General features: G+C 34.1%; 2 protein-coding genes across 2 annotated transcripts; both read right to left on the reverse strand.

Annotated features, from left to right (window-relative positions):
* Positions 1-2,339: 2,339 nt before the first annotated feature.
* On the reverse strand, positions 2,340-4,476 carry LOC145811116 (uncharacterized). The gene is made up of 2 exons (XM_082907553.1): positions 2,510-4,476; positions 2,340-2,442 (listed from the first exon to the last, which is right to left on the reverse strand). Exons 1-2 carry the CDS (start codon positions 4,474-4,476, stop codon positions 2,340-2,342), a joined length of 2,070 nt encoding a protein of 689 aa, XP_082763679.1.
* A 5,702-nt stretch (positions 4,477-10,178) lies between these two features.
* LOC114320685 (putative amidase At4g34880) lies at positions 10,179-15,206 on the reverse strand. Its single transcript, XM_028267754.2, has 5 exons — positions 14,536-15,206; positions 11,651-11,865; positions 11,154-11,396; positions 10,869-11,067; positions 10,179-10,641 (listed from the first exon to the last, which is right to left on the reverse strand). The coding sequence occupies exons 1-5, from the start codon at positions 15,079-15,081 to the stop codon at positions 10,258-10,260; spliced, it is 1,587 nt and encodes a 528-aa protein (XP_028123555.2). The 5' UTR covers positions 15,082-15,206; the 3' UTR covers positions 10,179-10,257.
* Between the last annotated feature and the right edge of the window lie 2,300 nt (positions 15,207-17,506).

The raw sequence follows: 17,506 nt of genomic DNA on the forward strand, positions 1-17,506 counted from the left end.
AATCTTGTCCCACTTTTTTATACCAATGATTGGTGCAGCCATCCTTATCTGTAAGCCAAGTTCATTTGCAAATGGAGTGGCATAAGGTCCTACTGGCACCTTCGCATCTGCAGGGATCCAAACAGGAAGTTTTTTACCACCATTGTTAGCTATGAGACGTGCTATGCTCTTCCCTCGAGTCTGACCCCTGACTTGTCTAGAGCGAGTACGCAAACTAGTGGTAGATGGCACATCATGGGTAGTAGTTGCATTTGTAGATGGTGCAACCTGGGTAGTTACATTTGTAGATGGTGCAACCTGGGTAGTAGTTGCATTTGTCGGTGGTGTAGGCTGGATACTTAGAGCATTTGTAGATGGTACACTCTGAATAGATGGGGTTAAAATAAGTGGTGCATGCTGAGTAGGGGCAGCAATTCTAGCTGCAGCTTGTTGGGAAGGTAGAGGAACTTTGGATGATGCTGCATGTCGAACTTTACCAGGGCCTGCCATCTAGCACAACAACTCAACAATTACATGTGTGAAGCATATGTAAAATAAGCAATTACATTAATATCAATGGCTATATAATAGAATCAATGTCAGAACATAAGTAATAACTAAACAATAACATAACATAAGAAACAAAAAAAATAAATTAGACAAAGAGAGACAGATAGCCATCAAACTCAAACTCAAAGGCACTTAAACAACAGTGTCATCAAAACATATTACAATCACACAACAATTAAAGTTCTATGTCAAAATCTATATTACAATCAAAATGATTATGTAGCTCATCTTCTCGAATAGTCAATGCTCATAGTAATCATCTTCATTATCGCACCCCTCTTCCTCATCAACACCATCGTTGTGTGCTCGATTAACTGATTGTAAAACCACCTCACTTGGGATAATTTGAGGATCAATGTCATTCCTATGAAGTGAGATTGTCACGGGGTCTTCAACGCTCACTGGGACAGCATCAGTTGTTTCATTTTGTTGCAATACATTTTCAGGTTCAAAGCCATCTTGTTCTGGTACATCCCATATTCCTCGATGTTGTAGTCTTTCTACGACTTTCCAATGTCCGCCTAACTTTGTATCATCAACGTAAAAAACTTGTTTCACATGACTTGGTAAGACAAATGGATCATCTTTATACCATCGACTTCTAACATCAATACTTGTGCAATGTGTATCGGTATGTAATGTTCTATTGCTACCGGTATTGAACCATTCGCATTGGAATAAAACAACTCGATGTCCAAGTATGTAATGCATCTCCCACACTCTATTCAAGTACCCATAAAAGTTAATTGTTTGTCTCTCATGCTCCCCTTCCACAACTAACCCACTATTTTGGCATTTATGAGTACTATCACGATCCTTACTATGAAATCGAACACCATTGGAAATGCAAGCTGAATACAAGTTAACATTCACACTAGGACCATTTGCTAATGACCACAAATCATCAGTTGCTTCTGGTAATCCTTGAGCTCGTAATTGGTTCATCTACATAACGACATCAATTTCAATCATTATGTTAGTATTCATATAAGTGTAGCTGAATAAAGTTTGGGATTATATCTTACATGTTCTTTGAACCACTTGGGGAATTCCTTTTTCTGTCTATTTGTGATGTCACGTACACCTTCATTTTCTAAAAGATTCTTGTGTTGCCTACTTACAAACATATGATTCATAAGTAACATATTATATTGAAAACATAATTCTACAAAAAAAAAAACAAGATTAAGAACGTACTCTAGATAATGGTCAAGCTCGAGGCTATTATTCAAGACAAACCAATGAGCCATTTCACGTTCTTTTTGAGACACGTTAGAAACCCTTGTTATTAGCCCAAAAGGACGAACATTTTGCGCGAAGACCTCTAACCCTGACTCATGCACACTAACATCGACATTCCGTTCCTCTCGATTAAATACAGTTTCAATCCCACCCACATACATTGAGCAAAATGTGAGACACTCCTTGACAACATAAGCTTCTGTGATCGAACCTTCTGGACGAGCTCGATTTGCAACATATCCTTTTAAAGTTCCAAGCAGCCTATGAAACAAACAATAGAATAATCTTATTACACACACACTCACATTTTTATAAATACATATGCAGGTTGTGCTACAATTTAAGTATTCTAGTGTTTTAATAAGTTAGTAAGTACCTTTCAATGGGGTACATCCACCGATATTGCACAGGTCCACCAAGAATGGCTTCACGCGGCAAATGAATCACCAAATGGACCATCACATCAAAAAACGCTGGTGGGAAAATTTTTTCTAACTTGCATAGTATGAATATTATGCGATCTTCTAATATTTCCAAATTCTTCATCTTCAATGTCTTTGAGCAAAGCTCTTGGAAGAAATTTCCCAACTCAAATAATGCAACACAAATATCATTGTGAAGATATCCACGCATTCCAATGGGAAGAAGTCGCTGTATGAGGACATGACAATCATGACTTTTTAGGCCTGTTAACTTATCACCTTTTGTGTTCACACACCTTGAGATGTTTGCTGCATAACCATCAGGATACTTAATTGACTTTAAAAACTCACAAAAACCATATCTTTCATCTGAGGACAAAGTGTACAATGCTGGGGGCTTTTCAAAAGATCCATCGGTACGCCTTTTTAAGTGCAACTCCTTCCTTATTTTCATATCTTCCAAATCCATGCGTGCTTTTTCTGTGTCTTTGTTCTTCCCATCTATACTCAGTAATGTTCCAAGCAAACTATCACATATATTCTTCTCTATGTGCATAACATCGAGGTTGTGTCGGAGTTTAAGTGTTTTCCAATATGGCAACTCAAAGAAGATGCTTTTTTTTGTCCAATTCAATATTGGATTTTCCCTTTTTCTTTTCTTATTGGTTGGATGCTTTCCAAATGGTTTGAATGTCCCTGAATCCAATTGTTCTAAGATTTGTTCCCCTGATAACTGTAAAGGTCTTGACAGGAACTCAGTCTTACCATTATAAAGTCGACTCCTTCGCCAAGGGTGGTCATCAGGCAGGTAACGACGAGCGCCTGTGTACCCTATCTTACCTCTCAACCGTTGTGAGGAAGCATTTTTGTTACAGGTGGGACAAGCCAAATACCCTTTCGTACTCCATCCCGACAAGTTTCCATATGCAGGAAAGTCATTAATTGTCCACATAACAGCTGCATGCATTTGAAAACTTAATTCAGTTGAGGCATCATAAGTAAGCACACCATCTTCCCACAAGTCCTTCAACTCATCAATTAATGGTCGCAGGTAAACATCGATATCTCTCCCTGGTGCTTGTGGTCCAGGGATAAGCAATGACAGCATACTAAATGCTTGTTTCATACATTTCCAAGGAGGCAAGTTGTAAGGCATAACAATCACAGGCCACATACTGTACGAGTTGCTCATGTTTCCAAAAGGATTGAAACCATCAGTGGCCAACCCTAACCTCACATTTCGACTCTCTTGGGAAAACAAAGGATGTTGCCTATCAAAATCCTTCCATGCCTCACCATCAGCCGGGTGTCTCAATATCCCATCATCTACTCGTTTCTCTTTATGCCATCTCATATCTATTGCTGTTTTTCTCGACATATATAATCTCTGCAACCTTGATGTCAACGGGAAGTATCTTAAGGTCTTGTGAGGAACTTTTTTACCTTTTCCATAATTCGACTTGTATCTAGACTCTTGACAAATCGGACAATTCTCTAAATTTGCATTCTCTTTCCAGAAAAGTGCACAATCATACTTGCATGCATGAATCGACACATATCCTAAGCCTAAGGCACGTAAGAATTTTTTGGCTTCATAAAGGGTCCATGGAATCACTTGATCACTTACCGGTAGAAGGTCCTTTAATATCCCCAACAACATGTTGAAAGACTTATTGCTCCACTTGTTCAACACCTTCACATGAAGCATCTTAACAACAAATGATAAAAGAGAAAACTTACGACACCCAGGGTACAACTCTCTTTGAGCATCATTCAACAATTTGCTAAAGTTGGGCACGCCCTCTTTTTCAACATTGTTAGCCACATCATCGTCATTGTCATTGTCATTGTCACCTTCCTCCTCATCCTCTTCATTTTCATCATCATTTATGGTAGTCCCCATGTAAACATCTTCTAACAAATTTAGGAATTCATCTTGATCTTCGCCTGTCTCTGCTTCCATTCTATCCCCAACACTTCCAAAGTCATTGTGGTTGTCATTATTCAATGCATGAGATTGATTCATGGGAACAGATTCCCCGTGATGCACCCAAGTCTTATAAGAAGGAGACATCCCTTTCACAACTAAATGATACTCCACAATTTTACAAGTATGTCGTTCACAATTCAAACAGTCCATACATGGGCAACGAATCTTATCATTTGGCTCTACATTCATCATTGCAAATTGAACAAAAGCCTTCACCCCATCTCGATACTGGGAACTCATCCTATCCCTAAGTAGCATCCAACTCTTATCCATATTTGGTCACCTACAAAGCCATGGTTATGTGAAATTCCTTTGAATTAGAGAATTACATGTCAAATAGTTCCTTGAGTCATATAAGTGTTTGTCATATCATGAATGCTCAAAACATTAGGTAAACATTGAGAAACAATAAAAAAATAATATTTTCTCTCAAAAAAGCCAAACCTTGTAATACATTTTTTTAATTTAACATTTAATTTAAAGATGCTGCATGTACACATGATGACATTGTATAGTATAAGAAACTATAAGTCAAATTATATGGTGATCTTCCAACATCCTATTGGCCTTGATGGTTGTTTTCCAATGATATTTGAACATATATGTTTTTCGTAATATTATTAGCAAGACTTTAAATAGACGTAGCATTGCTCTTAAACTATTCTTACCTAATAAACTATAAACAGAAACTATACAAAACAGTTTAAATTGATTCTAAAAATAATAAATAACTATAAACAACTCATATAAACCATACAAAACAGTCCCATAATGTGGCATGAACCACATATAAACTGAAGGGTAATTTACAGTTTGCCCTTTTATTTTTTATTTTTTTAATCAACAACAAATAACCCTTTATTGATGATGGATAACCTTACAGAAAGGAAGAAAACATCAACAAAAAGAGAGGGATGATGCAAGCAATACAGCAACTACAAACCAAAATAGAGGCATGCAACCTAATCCAAATACAAACAAAACAAAAAGAGCCATGGAACCAGTGCTAGCATAGGCCAAAAACAGCAACAGACACACATCAGATTAGCAGATTAGCATCAGGTTATCACCCAACAGATACAGACCAGCCACACAGCAGCAGAGAACCAGATTAACAAAAAATCAGATTATCACCCAACAGATACAGATTAGCAGATAATCAAATTATCACCCAGTAGTCCCAGAAACAACCCTCATTTTATATGATGTGGCAGGAAACATGCATTTTCTATCTAATTTTGAACAAAAGTTAGTTTTAGGAGTAAATTAAAAAAAAACTTGAAACATGAATGATCAAAATAAAAAAAATAAAAAAAATGACTAAAAATAAAGGGAAAAAGTGCAATTTATCCTAAAAACAAAAAGATAACTGATTATTTCTCTTTTCTTTTTAGGCCTGTTTGGGACTTATATTTTGGGTAAATAGTCAATAGAAAAAAATAGTTAATAAAACAAAATGTCATGTCCTATACATTAATCAACAACTTTTTCTTTTACAATTATCTATTCACCTACAAAAAAAAAAAAAAAATCCACAAATCATCCAAAACATAATTCTTTTTCATTTCATAAAAAAATAAAAAAATCAACTAAAATATTAAAGTTGCTAAATGACGTATCTAGTCCCATTTTTTTTGACAACTAGACTTATTAAATTTAATAAGGTTATATAGTTTCAAGATCATAGGTGTAGAAACTAAAATGACTAACTTGATAAATAAATTTAAAATGCCCTAAAATATAGTCAAAGCTTACTTGATGTAGTAATTGCCCCCAACGAATGATTGCAGCTTTTTTATCTCTTCGCATTAGCCAATAACCTATAACATTTGAATTGTAAATCAAAGTTTAAATTAAAATCGCACTGTACATGAAATTAACGGAGAGTGGACATGAAATGAATGTTATATGATGAAATTATTAAAAGGGTCACCGATACACAAAATATCTATAATTTTTTGGGCAATGAATAGTTGTAACTTGTAAGAATATTCAACACAAAACTGTGGTCCACCCTCATGACACACCACTTGAATAAAAATACAAAAAAAATGCAAGTTCCCTGGTTCATTCACATACCCAACAAAACAAAACAAGAGTCATATTTTGCATACTCCATCTAAACCAATGGCAAAGGTGATCTCAGCCAATGCTCTTCAATATCCCATTAACATATGCTTCTTAATGCCATGTCATGCTGTGTGCTCACAATCGATGGATATAAAAAATGGATCTAAAAAATGGGCTTATATATCATTTTTCCCTAAAGAATACTTAAGTTTGATTGATGAGTATTGCTATTCTAAGTCCAAGTTAGACCGAACCATGTGGCAATCAATTAGAATATTTATGACACCATTCTCTCTCGTATGTTCTCTAATTATTAGTTAATCGCCTCTCTTACATATCATTGAGTATAGAAAGTGGGTCTAAAAAATAGATTTGTATATTATTTTTCTTAATTTATTTACATAAGGAGTTGATTTAAAATGCCCTTCCAAATATAAGTAAAGCTCAAATAGCGAAATTACTTGTACAACCCAAGCTGTACCACAAAATTATCCATTAGTTGAAATATATAAACTAAATTCATTTTGAATGTGATGAACACTGTAATAAAATTTTAAATTTACATAAATTCAAAGTCTAAGAAATTTTTTTAAATAATTGTTTTGAGTATAAAATATTTCTGATTTATTATTTTAGTAAAGGGAAAAAAAAATTATACATTTTTTATCAGCACTATTACATCCACACAATTTGTTCTACCTATATGTACACAATTGAAACTCTTACGGGTCAGAGTCTCAATTGTCTGCATTCAGGCAAAACAAATTTTGTGAATGAATCATTAATCATTGTTTATATACCAATTCAACAACTGCCTACTGTAATAAACATATATTCATGTTAAGTAATTGCATAAATAAATAAATTTGAGGATTCCAAAATTTGTTATAAATATAATCAACCGACCAGAATCTCAGATACATTGAGGTAATAACGTAATAAACAAAACTCTGTTGACAAGTGATTCAAATAATGTGCTGATCAAAAAATAATAATAAAAAAGTGATTTAAATAATGTACATGTTTATATATATATATATATATATATATATATATATATATATTAGCAGAAAACAAATAAATGAAGATCAATTTGTGTGCCTTAATCATATTACACACCTAGAATCTGCAAGGTTCAACTAGAGTGAGTGATATCAAATATGCATTGCAGAGCACATGTATGTAGTCAAGCAGAACATGGGAATAGACCAAAATTCCCAGTTCCACAATTAAAGTTAAACACCTAGAATCTGCAAGGTTCAGCTAGATTTTGTTTCTTACAAAAATCAGTCCAAAAATTCCAAACATACAAAAATCAGTCCCGAAAATTAGTTTCTTACAAAATCAGTTCAAAGATTTTGTTTCTTACAAAAATCAGTCCCGAAAATTAGTTTCAAAATCAGTCCAAAAATTAGAATAGATCAATCCCGAAAATCACAATATCAGTCCGAAACTCACAATATTAGTCCGAAACTCTCACAGTGTGAGTGAGTGAGAGTGAGAGGGAGAGGGAGAATGAGAGGGAGAGGGAAAGAGACGAAGAAGAGGGAGAGAAAAATACCTGTTTGGGCCGCTTCTGTTTGTGCCGCTGCAGATTCGGAACTGAGAAGATGAAGAAATCTCCTTTTAGGTCACTTTTGTTTATTCACTTAAAAGTCATTTAAAAAAAAAAAAAAAAAAAAAAAAAAAAGACAGATTCGAAACTCTCACAGTGTGAGTGAGTGAGAGTGAGAGGGAGAGGGAGAGGGAGAGGGAGAGGGAGAATGAGAGGGAGAGGGAAAGAGAGACGAAGAAGAGGGAGAGAAAAATACCTGTTGTGCTGCCTCTGTTTTGTGCCGCTGCAGATCCTGAATGAGAAGATCAACAAGTCTCTTTTAGGTTAGTTTTGTTTATTCACTTATTATTAAAAAAAAAAAAAAAAAAAAAAAAAAGACAGATTAAAAACGACGTCGTTTTGATATAAATTTATTAGCGACGAAAATAATTTCGTTGCCATAAATAGCACTCAACTTTCAGCGACTAGTTTAATTCTGTCGCCAAAAAGTCGAAAATTGGCGACAAACAGTTTCGTCGCCATATATTAATTGCGTCGCCAAAACTTTTTTAGCGCTCCCGCGCGAAAAATTAAATTGGCGCCAACCATTTTTCGCGACGAATTTAAATATTTGTTGCTAATGGTGTATTTTTTGGCGACCAACACGTATATTGTCGCCAAAAAAATACAATCGGCAACCAAATTCAATTTTGTTGCTAAAAAACGTCGCAGAAAATGCTTTTTGTTGTAGTGCGTGTCCTTCACCAGCAATGGTATGCCGTGTAGATCTCCCAGCGATCCACCATTGCTCTGCCTCTCTCGGTCTGCCTCGTCCGCTAGATCTCGAGCGTCCGGACCGGATTCAGCTCCTCGATTCCGTTCAGGTAGAAGTCAACGAGCTGCCTTGATGTGAGCTTGTTGTCTGCGAATGCTTGCTGGATTTCTCGGGTTGTTGCTTCTTCAATCGTGAACTCCTGGCCGTTCATGGTGAGGACTAAACCGGTGATAATCACAAGAGAGATGAATGTTTTGGGTAAGACTGAGGAAGCTGGATCGTAGATCACCGTGACTTCCTCATTGGAAATATTTTTACGTACATATAAAATGTTGAATAGCGGCAACGTCAAGTCGCAAAAATGCCTGTAATTATTCAATATTATCTTTCCCATGTTGTTTATGTAGTTTTTCAAATACAGTAATGCTTGAGACCACTAAAAGTGGTGCTTTTAAAGCACCACTAGTGATGTGACAGTGAACGGATCCATTGTTTGTGTCTTGTGTTTTTTTTTTTGTGGTTAAAGTGCTTGCCAACTCATTAGTGGTGCTCTAAGCACCACTTTTAGTGGGATGTATCACTACCCTTTTTCAATAATTTGGTTGTCTCTAACTTTGCATCTAGTCTTTTATCAAATTTAAATTTGATGAAAATGCTAACATTTCAGCTCTAACCATTCCATTAAACTCATATCAAATGAAAAGAGAATAAAAAACTTCATCAAATAAAGAATGCTTTTATAGTTCATCAAACTTTTGTTAAGTAGCCGTTGCTTACCAAGATACCAAGATACCGAACGGCTTGAAGGATGTCTTCCCGACAACCTGTGTGTCAACCAAATGGATGGAAATAAGTTTCACAATTTCTTGTTCAATTCACATTGGCCAGTCAGACAACCAAATTTGTAAAAAAATCTAATGAAAATTTAAGTTTTAACATTAGAATAGATACTCTTATTTAAATGTTTATCAAATCAAATCAAATTTTAACATTAGAGAAAATACTCTTATCAAATCAAATTTTCCAACAAACTTTTATTTAAATTTGATGAAACTTTCGATTCAACATTAGAGATACTCTTGACACTTTCAAGTTATCTTTTAAAGTTTTAATAAAAAGTATTGGGTACCACACTTTTAATTAATAAATATTAAGTTGAAGCATCATGTATATTTATTTCAAGACTACCATATAATTTTTTATTTAATTGTAACTTTTGTCCCTAATCTTCTAATTTTATAGAGTAAATCCCAAAAACTATAAAAATAAATAAATAAATAAATAATCAGTTTAAATGGTCTTTTAGTCCTCAATTTTCAAATTTTGTACTAGGTGTCTATTTCTTCCTTCTTCAATTAACAATAGAAATTTTTTGAGTGCACAAAATGGAACGACAACAAAACCGGAGACAATCTTCTCGCATGGGGTACACCACCAAGCATGTAGGTATCATCCCGATTGTGTTCGATTCTATGCAAGTAAAAAATCGATAACATTATAACAAGAGACTAAATGCACAATATTGAGGGCTAATACTCCTGAAACTCTGCGACTTTTGATTATGTGCCGGTTTGCTGGTTGCCAAAGCAGAAGATATGCATCTGAGTCGTGTCCTTTGTATATTTAAAGAAAATGTGCCAACAGTTTCATACAATGACACCAAATATATCACAAGTCACACGTAAGCATCCTCATTCAATTCCATTGACAAGGAAAAAGGAGGTCTCCTAACCATGGTGGCCTGTTCAAAACCATAAGCAATCTCAATCAGCTTCGGTTCTGTGCCCTTCAAGCCTCCGAAACAGATCCCAAATGGCATTCCATCGCTGTCATACCCAGCCGGGACAGAAATTGCTGGGTACCCTCCAATTGCCAGCACAGGGGAGGCACCCGAACCTGGTGTCACCATTGCATCCAACTTGTTCTCCTTCATTAGCTTCTCAATGCCATCTCGCGACAGATTTTCTATAGCCTCTATTGCCATCCTCTCTTCCTCCCCAAGTCCATTTGTGAATTCTGCAGCATAAAAAATCTCTTGACCATATTCTTCGGTTTTCTCCTGCAAAGACCAACTCCATAATTGTTATCTTCATAATAAACAGGGACAGACCCAAGATTTCAATATAGAGGGAACATGCACATACACTAACAAAAAGTTTGAACTACAATATCAATTTATACCAGCATAAAAAGTAGTCTACGATGCCCTTCTTGGCCGATAAATTAACAATATTTCTCTGCTTAATTTTTCTTTAACCAAAGATGATTAATTGGACAATTACATACCAGATCAGTGTAATTCATGTTGAACGTAATAACATCAGACAGTGACCGCACTGGAGAGGTGATTAGCTCTTTCAAATAATCATTTATGGCCAGCTTGAACTCGGCCAGCATAACCACTGCTTCACCACTTTGATAGGGATCCAAAATGACATCGACATTTGTTATCTCCAAATTGTCCACAATAGTTGCACCACTTTGCCTTCAAATTCCAAATGAACATTCAAAATGCATCAATAATTCTAAATGTAACCAATACCTTCTGTTAATATTTGACTAGAGTTTTACCTTAATGTGTATAGATGATGCTCAAAGGTTGCAACAGCTTTGGACCTATTTAGAAGGGCCAAAAATGGATTCCGCACCACACCCAATCTCTTGCCTTTGAGGCCATCTTTGTTGAGAAATTGTTTATAACCACCTGCAGGTATGAACGTGGCTGCTTCTTTTGTGGCTTCGAAATCTCTTGGATCAAAACCCACAATTGCATCAAGCACGTGAACTGCATCTGATACTGTCCTACATACAGGCCTTCAAACGAAAAACTAGGAGTGATAAATCTCTTGATTATGTGTTTTTAACAGACAAATAACTTGTATATAAAAGTGTGTGACTTTTACAAATCACATGACCATGGCCAGCTCTTACTATCATAAAAAAGGCTATTTCCTCTCAATATCTGCCCAACTTGCTCAATGTGTAGAAATAGGATTCATGTTTGCAAGGCTCAAATTCTATGTAGTTGGAACAAGGTTTTGACTAAGTTGAGTGAATAGAGTACTTACCCAATGGTGTCCTGTCGGGGTGACATAGAAACAACACCAGCTCGGCTGGTGAGACCAACCGTGGGCTTGATCCCTACAACAGAGTTGTAATCAGCAGGGCAGATGATGGAGCCATCTGTCTCAGTACCCAGTGATACAGACACCATATTTGCAGCCACTGATATTGCAGATCCACTGCTGGAACCGCATGTGTTCCCTGATAGGACGTATGGATTCTGCACGGTTTATGGTGAAATATTGTTATGGTTACCATGATATTTTTTTCATGATACCTAGTATTACTCCTCCCAAAAACAAAAATAAAAACAAAAAATAAATAAATAAAAAATAGGCCTAGTTTAATTAAACAAGTTAGCCCTGCAACACAGGTATCATTGCAAGAGCTTTAATCATGAACAACAAATCAACCTGACAAAAAGAAAACAGATTTGGTGTAAATTGTAAATGAAATATGTAGTTTTGATTACTAGCTAAATGAAAATTTCAAGAATTTGGCCTCCTCTCTTCACCCATCTCTTTAATTCCGTGTTTCTCGCTCTTTCAGATTTGGTCAACTCCTTGCAAAACAAGTTAATGATTTTCAACCTCTTAACAACTTAATCTGTGACTGTAGGTACCTGTTGGACCAGCTTGGAGTGGAGGAAGTCAAGCACAAATATAGAGAAGCAAATGCATGCACAGATGCATTGGCAAATAATGGAAGCACAAGGGAAGAAGAATTGCACCTTTTATTTACGGCACCTAGCTAGCAAATTCTGTAAAGCATCTGCTTGCTTGTGCTAATGGGAATGTGTTTCCCAGAATTTTGTCTGACTCTAATTAACTATTTATGATATTTCGTCTTTCTACCAAATATATATATATATATATGTACATATATTTTTTTTTAATTAAGGAAAATTTAGCTAAAACCCCTCCATTGAACCTTTATTTGATAAAAAAGACAGTCGAATTTATTTTAGGGCAAAACACCAATAAATCTCCAATTTTAATTTGTTAAACCATTTGATCATGTCTTTTATTTTGTAGACTAATATGCCATATTTGAATGTTAAAAGCTCACTATAAACCTTTTTTAGATTTCCCTCCTATCTGAACATCAACAACATCAACTACATCATCAAAACATCATCAAACGTCATCAAACATCAGTAACGTTCTGTTCATATTTTTTTATCAAAACAAACATCACAATGTCATCAAACATCAGCAACGTTCTGTTCATATGTTTTTATCAAAACAAGCATCATCAACATCATCAAACATCAGCAACGTTCTGTTGATATCAAAACATCATCAACGTCATCAAACATCAATGTTCTGTTATATTGTACAAACATCAATGTTCTGTTATATTGTATAAACATCAAGCAATTTAACATCAGAAACGTTCTGTTCATATGTTTTTATCAAAACAAACAACAGCAAACATCAGCAACGTTCTGTTCATATCAAAACATCATTAACATCATCAAATATCAATGTTCTGTTAGACAAAAAAACACAACATTACACATTATATAAAAATTATGATACTCTCCTCATTAAACAATGAATATAATTTTCCGGTATCACCTCCGTTAGATCAACATAAACAGATCTCGACACTTGCTAACGCATCATCTTACGTAAATCACCCCAAAATATACTACTAATATTATATATATATATATATATATATATGTGTGTATAATTCGTACAGATTAACATTAATAATTGTAAATGCTCTCTGATTTGATTCTCCCAATTTTTTAACGTCTATTTCCGGGAAAGTTCGATGCTTGCTTGGAAAATCATGGTCTCAATCTTTCAAACTCTCACTATAAAGAGGTAAATCATCTCTGTTACTATGATTCATACTCTTCCTTTTCTCTCTCATCATCTCTCTAATTTTAGGTCTTTGTTTCTTGGAATTCTTGGATTTAGGTGTTCATGGAAGCACTTGTCCAAGGATTTTCTACCTCTATTTTATATTTATACAATATAATAAACAAAGATACCATACCAAATATAAAAAAGACTAAATGGTTTACAAAAAAATATTCAGGACTAGATAGAGCAACATTTCCCAATATGGGATTTATGAGTAATTTTTCCTTTATTTTACTTCACAAATCTTTCTAAAGAGAAAATATATAATTGAGTAAGGACAAAGTAAATTTTTTATTTTTCTTGAACAATATTGTGAGAGTAATATGTTAATGTGAACCAGAGTAATATATTACTGGAAGACATCTAACATGTCACTGTCAAATAGAGTAGCATGTTATCGTTATAATTTACATCAATTTCGACAGTAATAATTTTTTTAATTTTTTTTTAAAGAATTTCTAAAAATCAATATTTATATGAAAAGTTATATTATTTTAAAATTTAATATTTTAATAATAATGATATGGGTTAGATTTTTAAAAAAAAAAATTATATTTATACTTAGGCCAAGTTTGGCTATCCTAAATAAGTACACAATTTTTATCTTTTTATCTTTTTTTCATCACATCATCTCTCTATTTTTCTGCACATTTTTTCATAAAAAGACAAAAAGTGCACTTATTTACGTCATCCCAAACAACCCCTATCAAAATTGTATTATGAGGGAGCTTGACCAACTCCCCCAATCACTAACCATTACTCCATTAGACCCACCACCACAGGGCTGCTTTAATGATCAAAACATTCAATATAGATCTCCCAAAAATGTTCCAAATCTTAAAAATTTTATTAAATATCTCGTGACTTATATGCACACTAGTAAAAATTTTAGTAGCCTTACTCTAGAATCGCCATCACATATAAATCATACATAGAAAATAATCAAATTGATAGTTCTGATTATGATATATATTGAGAGAGAGAGAGAGAGAGTTGAAGAAGATGGCACGTACCAAGCCCTGACCACTTCTCGCACACCAACCTTCCGGAATGCTCAAAGACCTGAACCCATACCACTCACTCACACTCGCTTTCCCCATTATCACCGCCCCCGCCTTCCTCAGCCTCTCCACCACCGTCGCATCCCGCGCTACCACAGATCCTAACAACGCGTACGATCCGACCGTCGTGTTCAGTTTGTCCTTCGTACCTATGCTGTCCTTGAGCAGCACCGGAACACCGTGCAGGTCTCCCAGAAACCGACGGCCCTGATTTCTCTCCCTCTCTCGATCGGCCTCCTCCGCCTGATCTACCGCGTCTGGATTCACCTCTATCACGCCGCGAAGCACCGGATTTAGGGTTTCGATCTGGTGTAAGTAGAAGTCAACGAGTTGTCTGGAGGTGAGACGATTTTCGGTGAAGGCGCGTTGGATGCCGTCGATTGTGGCTTCCTTGATCGTAAACTCCTGGCCGTCGATGGCGAATACTAAGACGAAGAGTAGAGAGATGAAGGGTGAGGAGGCGAGGAGAGAGAGTGAGCTAGTGATCATGATCGCCATTTGTTGGGATCTCTCTAATGGTTTTGCTCTTCAAAAAGCAGTTGAGAAATGGAGTCGTCTCAGTGGAAGAGAGACATTGTTCCTGTTTGGGAGGTGAGTTTTTATTTAAGGTTTTTTTTAGTTGTAAAGTATTATCAGAAAATTTTTTTTTGATATTTGAAAAAATAATTAAATTTTTTTATAATTGAGGCTTAGTTTGGGAAGATTAAATAAGTGTATTTTTTGACTTTTTATGAAATATGAATTGGATTTAGGTTGGGTTTGAAGTGATGTGACTTAAATAAGATGATGCGACTTAAATAGGATAGTAATTTTTTGACTTTTTATCTTTTTTCAATCATATCAAACTTGACCTGAATATGATATTTACGTAAAAAAATAAAATAATTATACAATTAGATATGATATTTTATTTAAATTTATTTTTTTAATTTTACAAAAAATTAATCTTTTAATGAAAAAAATTCAAAAAAAATCCAACACACAAACTTCTCAAACACAACCATTGTAGTCAAGGTTTGACTTTCGAGAATGATTACCATAGCATGGCCAGTGAAGTCACCTTTCACAATATTTTTTTCATAATTCATAATATTATTTAAATTAAAGTTTTAATTCAGGAGATTTTTGTAAATATTAAAAAACAATGGCTAATTGAATATTTTTTATATAAATATTGTGAAAGATATATTTTATGAAGAAATAAATAAATAAAATTAACAATTTTTTTTTAATTTTTAAATCATTTTATTAAAAAAAATAAAAAATTCTTACAATTTAACTTAAGGGTGGTTTGGGATGATCTAAATAAGTGTACTTTTTAACTTTTTATGAAATATGGGTTAGGTATAGGTTGAGTTTGAAGTGATGTGTTAGAAAGGTAATATGACTTAAATAAGATGATGTGACTTAGGATTGGTTTGGGGTGTTCTAAAAAAGTGTACTTTTTATTTTTTTTACGAAAAGATATCCAGAAAAGTAGAGAGGTGATGTGATGAAAAAAAGATAAAAAAATAAAAAGATAAAAAATGGATTATATAAGTTATGCCAAACCTAACCTTAAATAGGATAGTGACTTTTTAACTTTTTAATTTTTTGACATTTTCAAATCATGTCAAATAAGACCTTACAATCTATATAATAAGAGAAGAAGATTTTTTATCTATATAATAAGAGAAGAAAATTTTTTAACTATATTGTTTTGGAAAGTTGGTAAAAAGCTGACTTTTTGGCTTTTTGACTTTTTTAGTGGCTTTTTTGGCAAAAAGTTGGGTTGTTTTGGGTAAAAAAGTTGGCTTTTTTGCTAAAAAAAGCTAAAAAGCCAACTTTTTGACTTTTAACCATTGTTCCCAAAAGAGCCCAAGAGAAGAAGATTTTTTAAAATGCCCTTTACATATTTATCTTACCAAGACATTTGAATGATTGGGATTTATTATTGTTTGGAGATGAACGGTGCACATGAGATACATTTGTTCTATATTTAGGCTAAATTTGACATCTTATATATAATTTATCTTTTTATCTTTTTTTATTACATCACTTCTTTATTTATTTACACATCTTTTTATAAAAAAATAAAAAATACTCTTATTTAAATCATCATAATCAATTCCTAAATTTCAATAGCCTAAATTGCATTTGGTGGTAATGCAATGGTTCGGATTAATCTTAGCTCCGCCCCCTTACTCCCTTTTCTTTTCTCTCTCTCTCTCTCTCCCCTACTTCTCTTCCCAAGTGCGCTGTCTCTCATTTGAACTTAACATTTCTGCCTCCCATGCCACCCACACACACACTCACTCTCACACTCTCTCTCTCTCTCTCTCACACACTCTCTCTCTCTCTCTCTCTTCAAGCCCAACGCCCAAGTGCTCCTCCCTCCAAAGGAGGCTTAATCTCAAATTAAAATAATTAAAAAATTACTAGCATATCACCCTATTATATACAGATTATATTTACAATTATTTATATATGTAAGTTATAATTTTTAAATATTTTTTTTTAAATGTCTTTTTTTTTTTCTTTTTTATATTATATTAAAATTTAATATTTTGATAATAATCATATGTGTTAGACTTTTCAAGAAATTAAATGTCTTTTTTTATTTATTATATTAAAGTTTAATATTTCGATAATAATCATATGTGTTAGATTTTTCAAGAAATTTTTTTTTTGCTTCTTCTTAATGCCTTAAAGTGTTATTATGAGAGATAATAATCATATGTGTTGGGACTTTTCAAAGAATTCATATGTGTTGGATTTCAAAAAAAAAAATTATGCTTGTTCTTAATGTATTAAAGTGTTATTACGATGGTAAGACTTAGGAGTTGGGAGAAGTTAATAAATGCTAAAGTTTTTTTTTAAATCAAAAAATTAAGAAATTTAGATTGGCAGATTGAAGCTCCCACAAGACTTAGGGTTAAACCCC

Source organism: Camellia sinensis, chromosome 2, assembly GCF_055761805.1.
Source record: "Camellia sinensis isolate YWXY chromosome 2, ASM5576180v1, whole genome shotgun sequence".
Lineage (NCBI taxonomy): Eukaryota > Viridiplantae > Streptophyta > Magnoliopsida > Ericales > Theaceae > Camellia > Camellia sinensis.

Bases quoted from the DNA above. Each gene is read 5' to 3' on its own strand.
- LOC145811116 (XM_082907553.1), bottom strand. From the start codon at position 4,476: ATGGATAAGAGTTGGATGCTACTTAGGGATAGGATGAGTTCCCAGTAT. The intron at 2,443-2,509 runs GTGTGTGAACAC...GTCCTCATACAG, and splicing joins TATGCAGCAAACATCTCAAG to CGACTTCTTCCCATTGGAAT.
- LOC114320685 (XM_028267754.2), bottom strand. From the start codon at position 15,081: ATGGCGATCATGATCACTAGCTCACTCTCTCTCCTCGCCTCCTCACCC. The intron at 11,068-11,153 runs GTAAAACTCTAG...TGGAATTTGAAG, and splicing joins CATCATCTATACACATTAAG to GCAAAGTGGTGCAACTATTG. The intron at 10,642-10,868 runs GTATGTAATTGT...TGGTCTTTGCAG, and splicing joins ACATGAATTACACTGATCTG to GAGAAAACCGAAGAATATGG.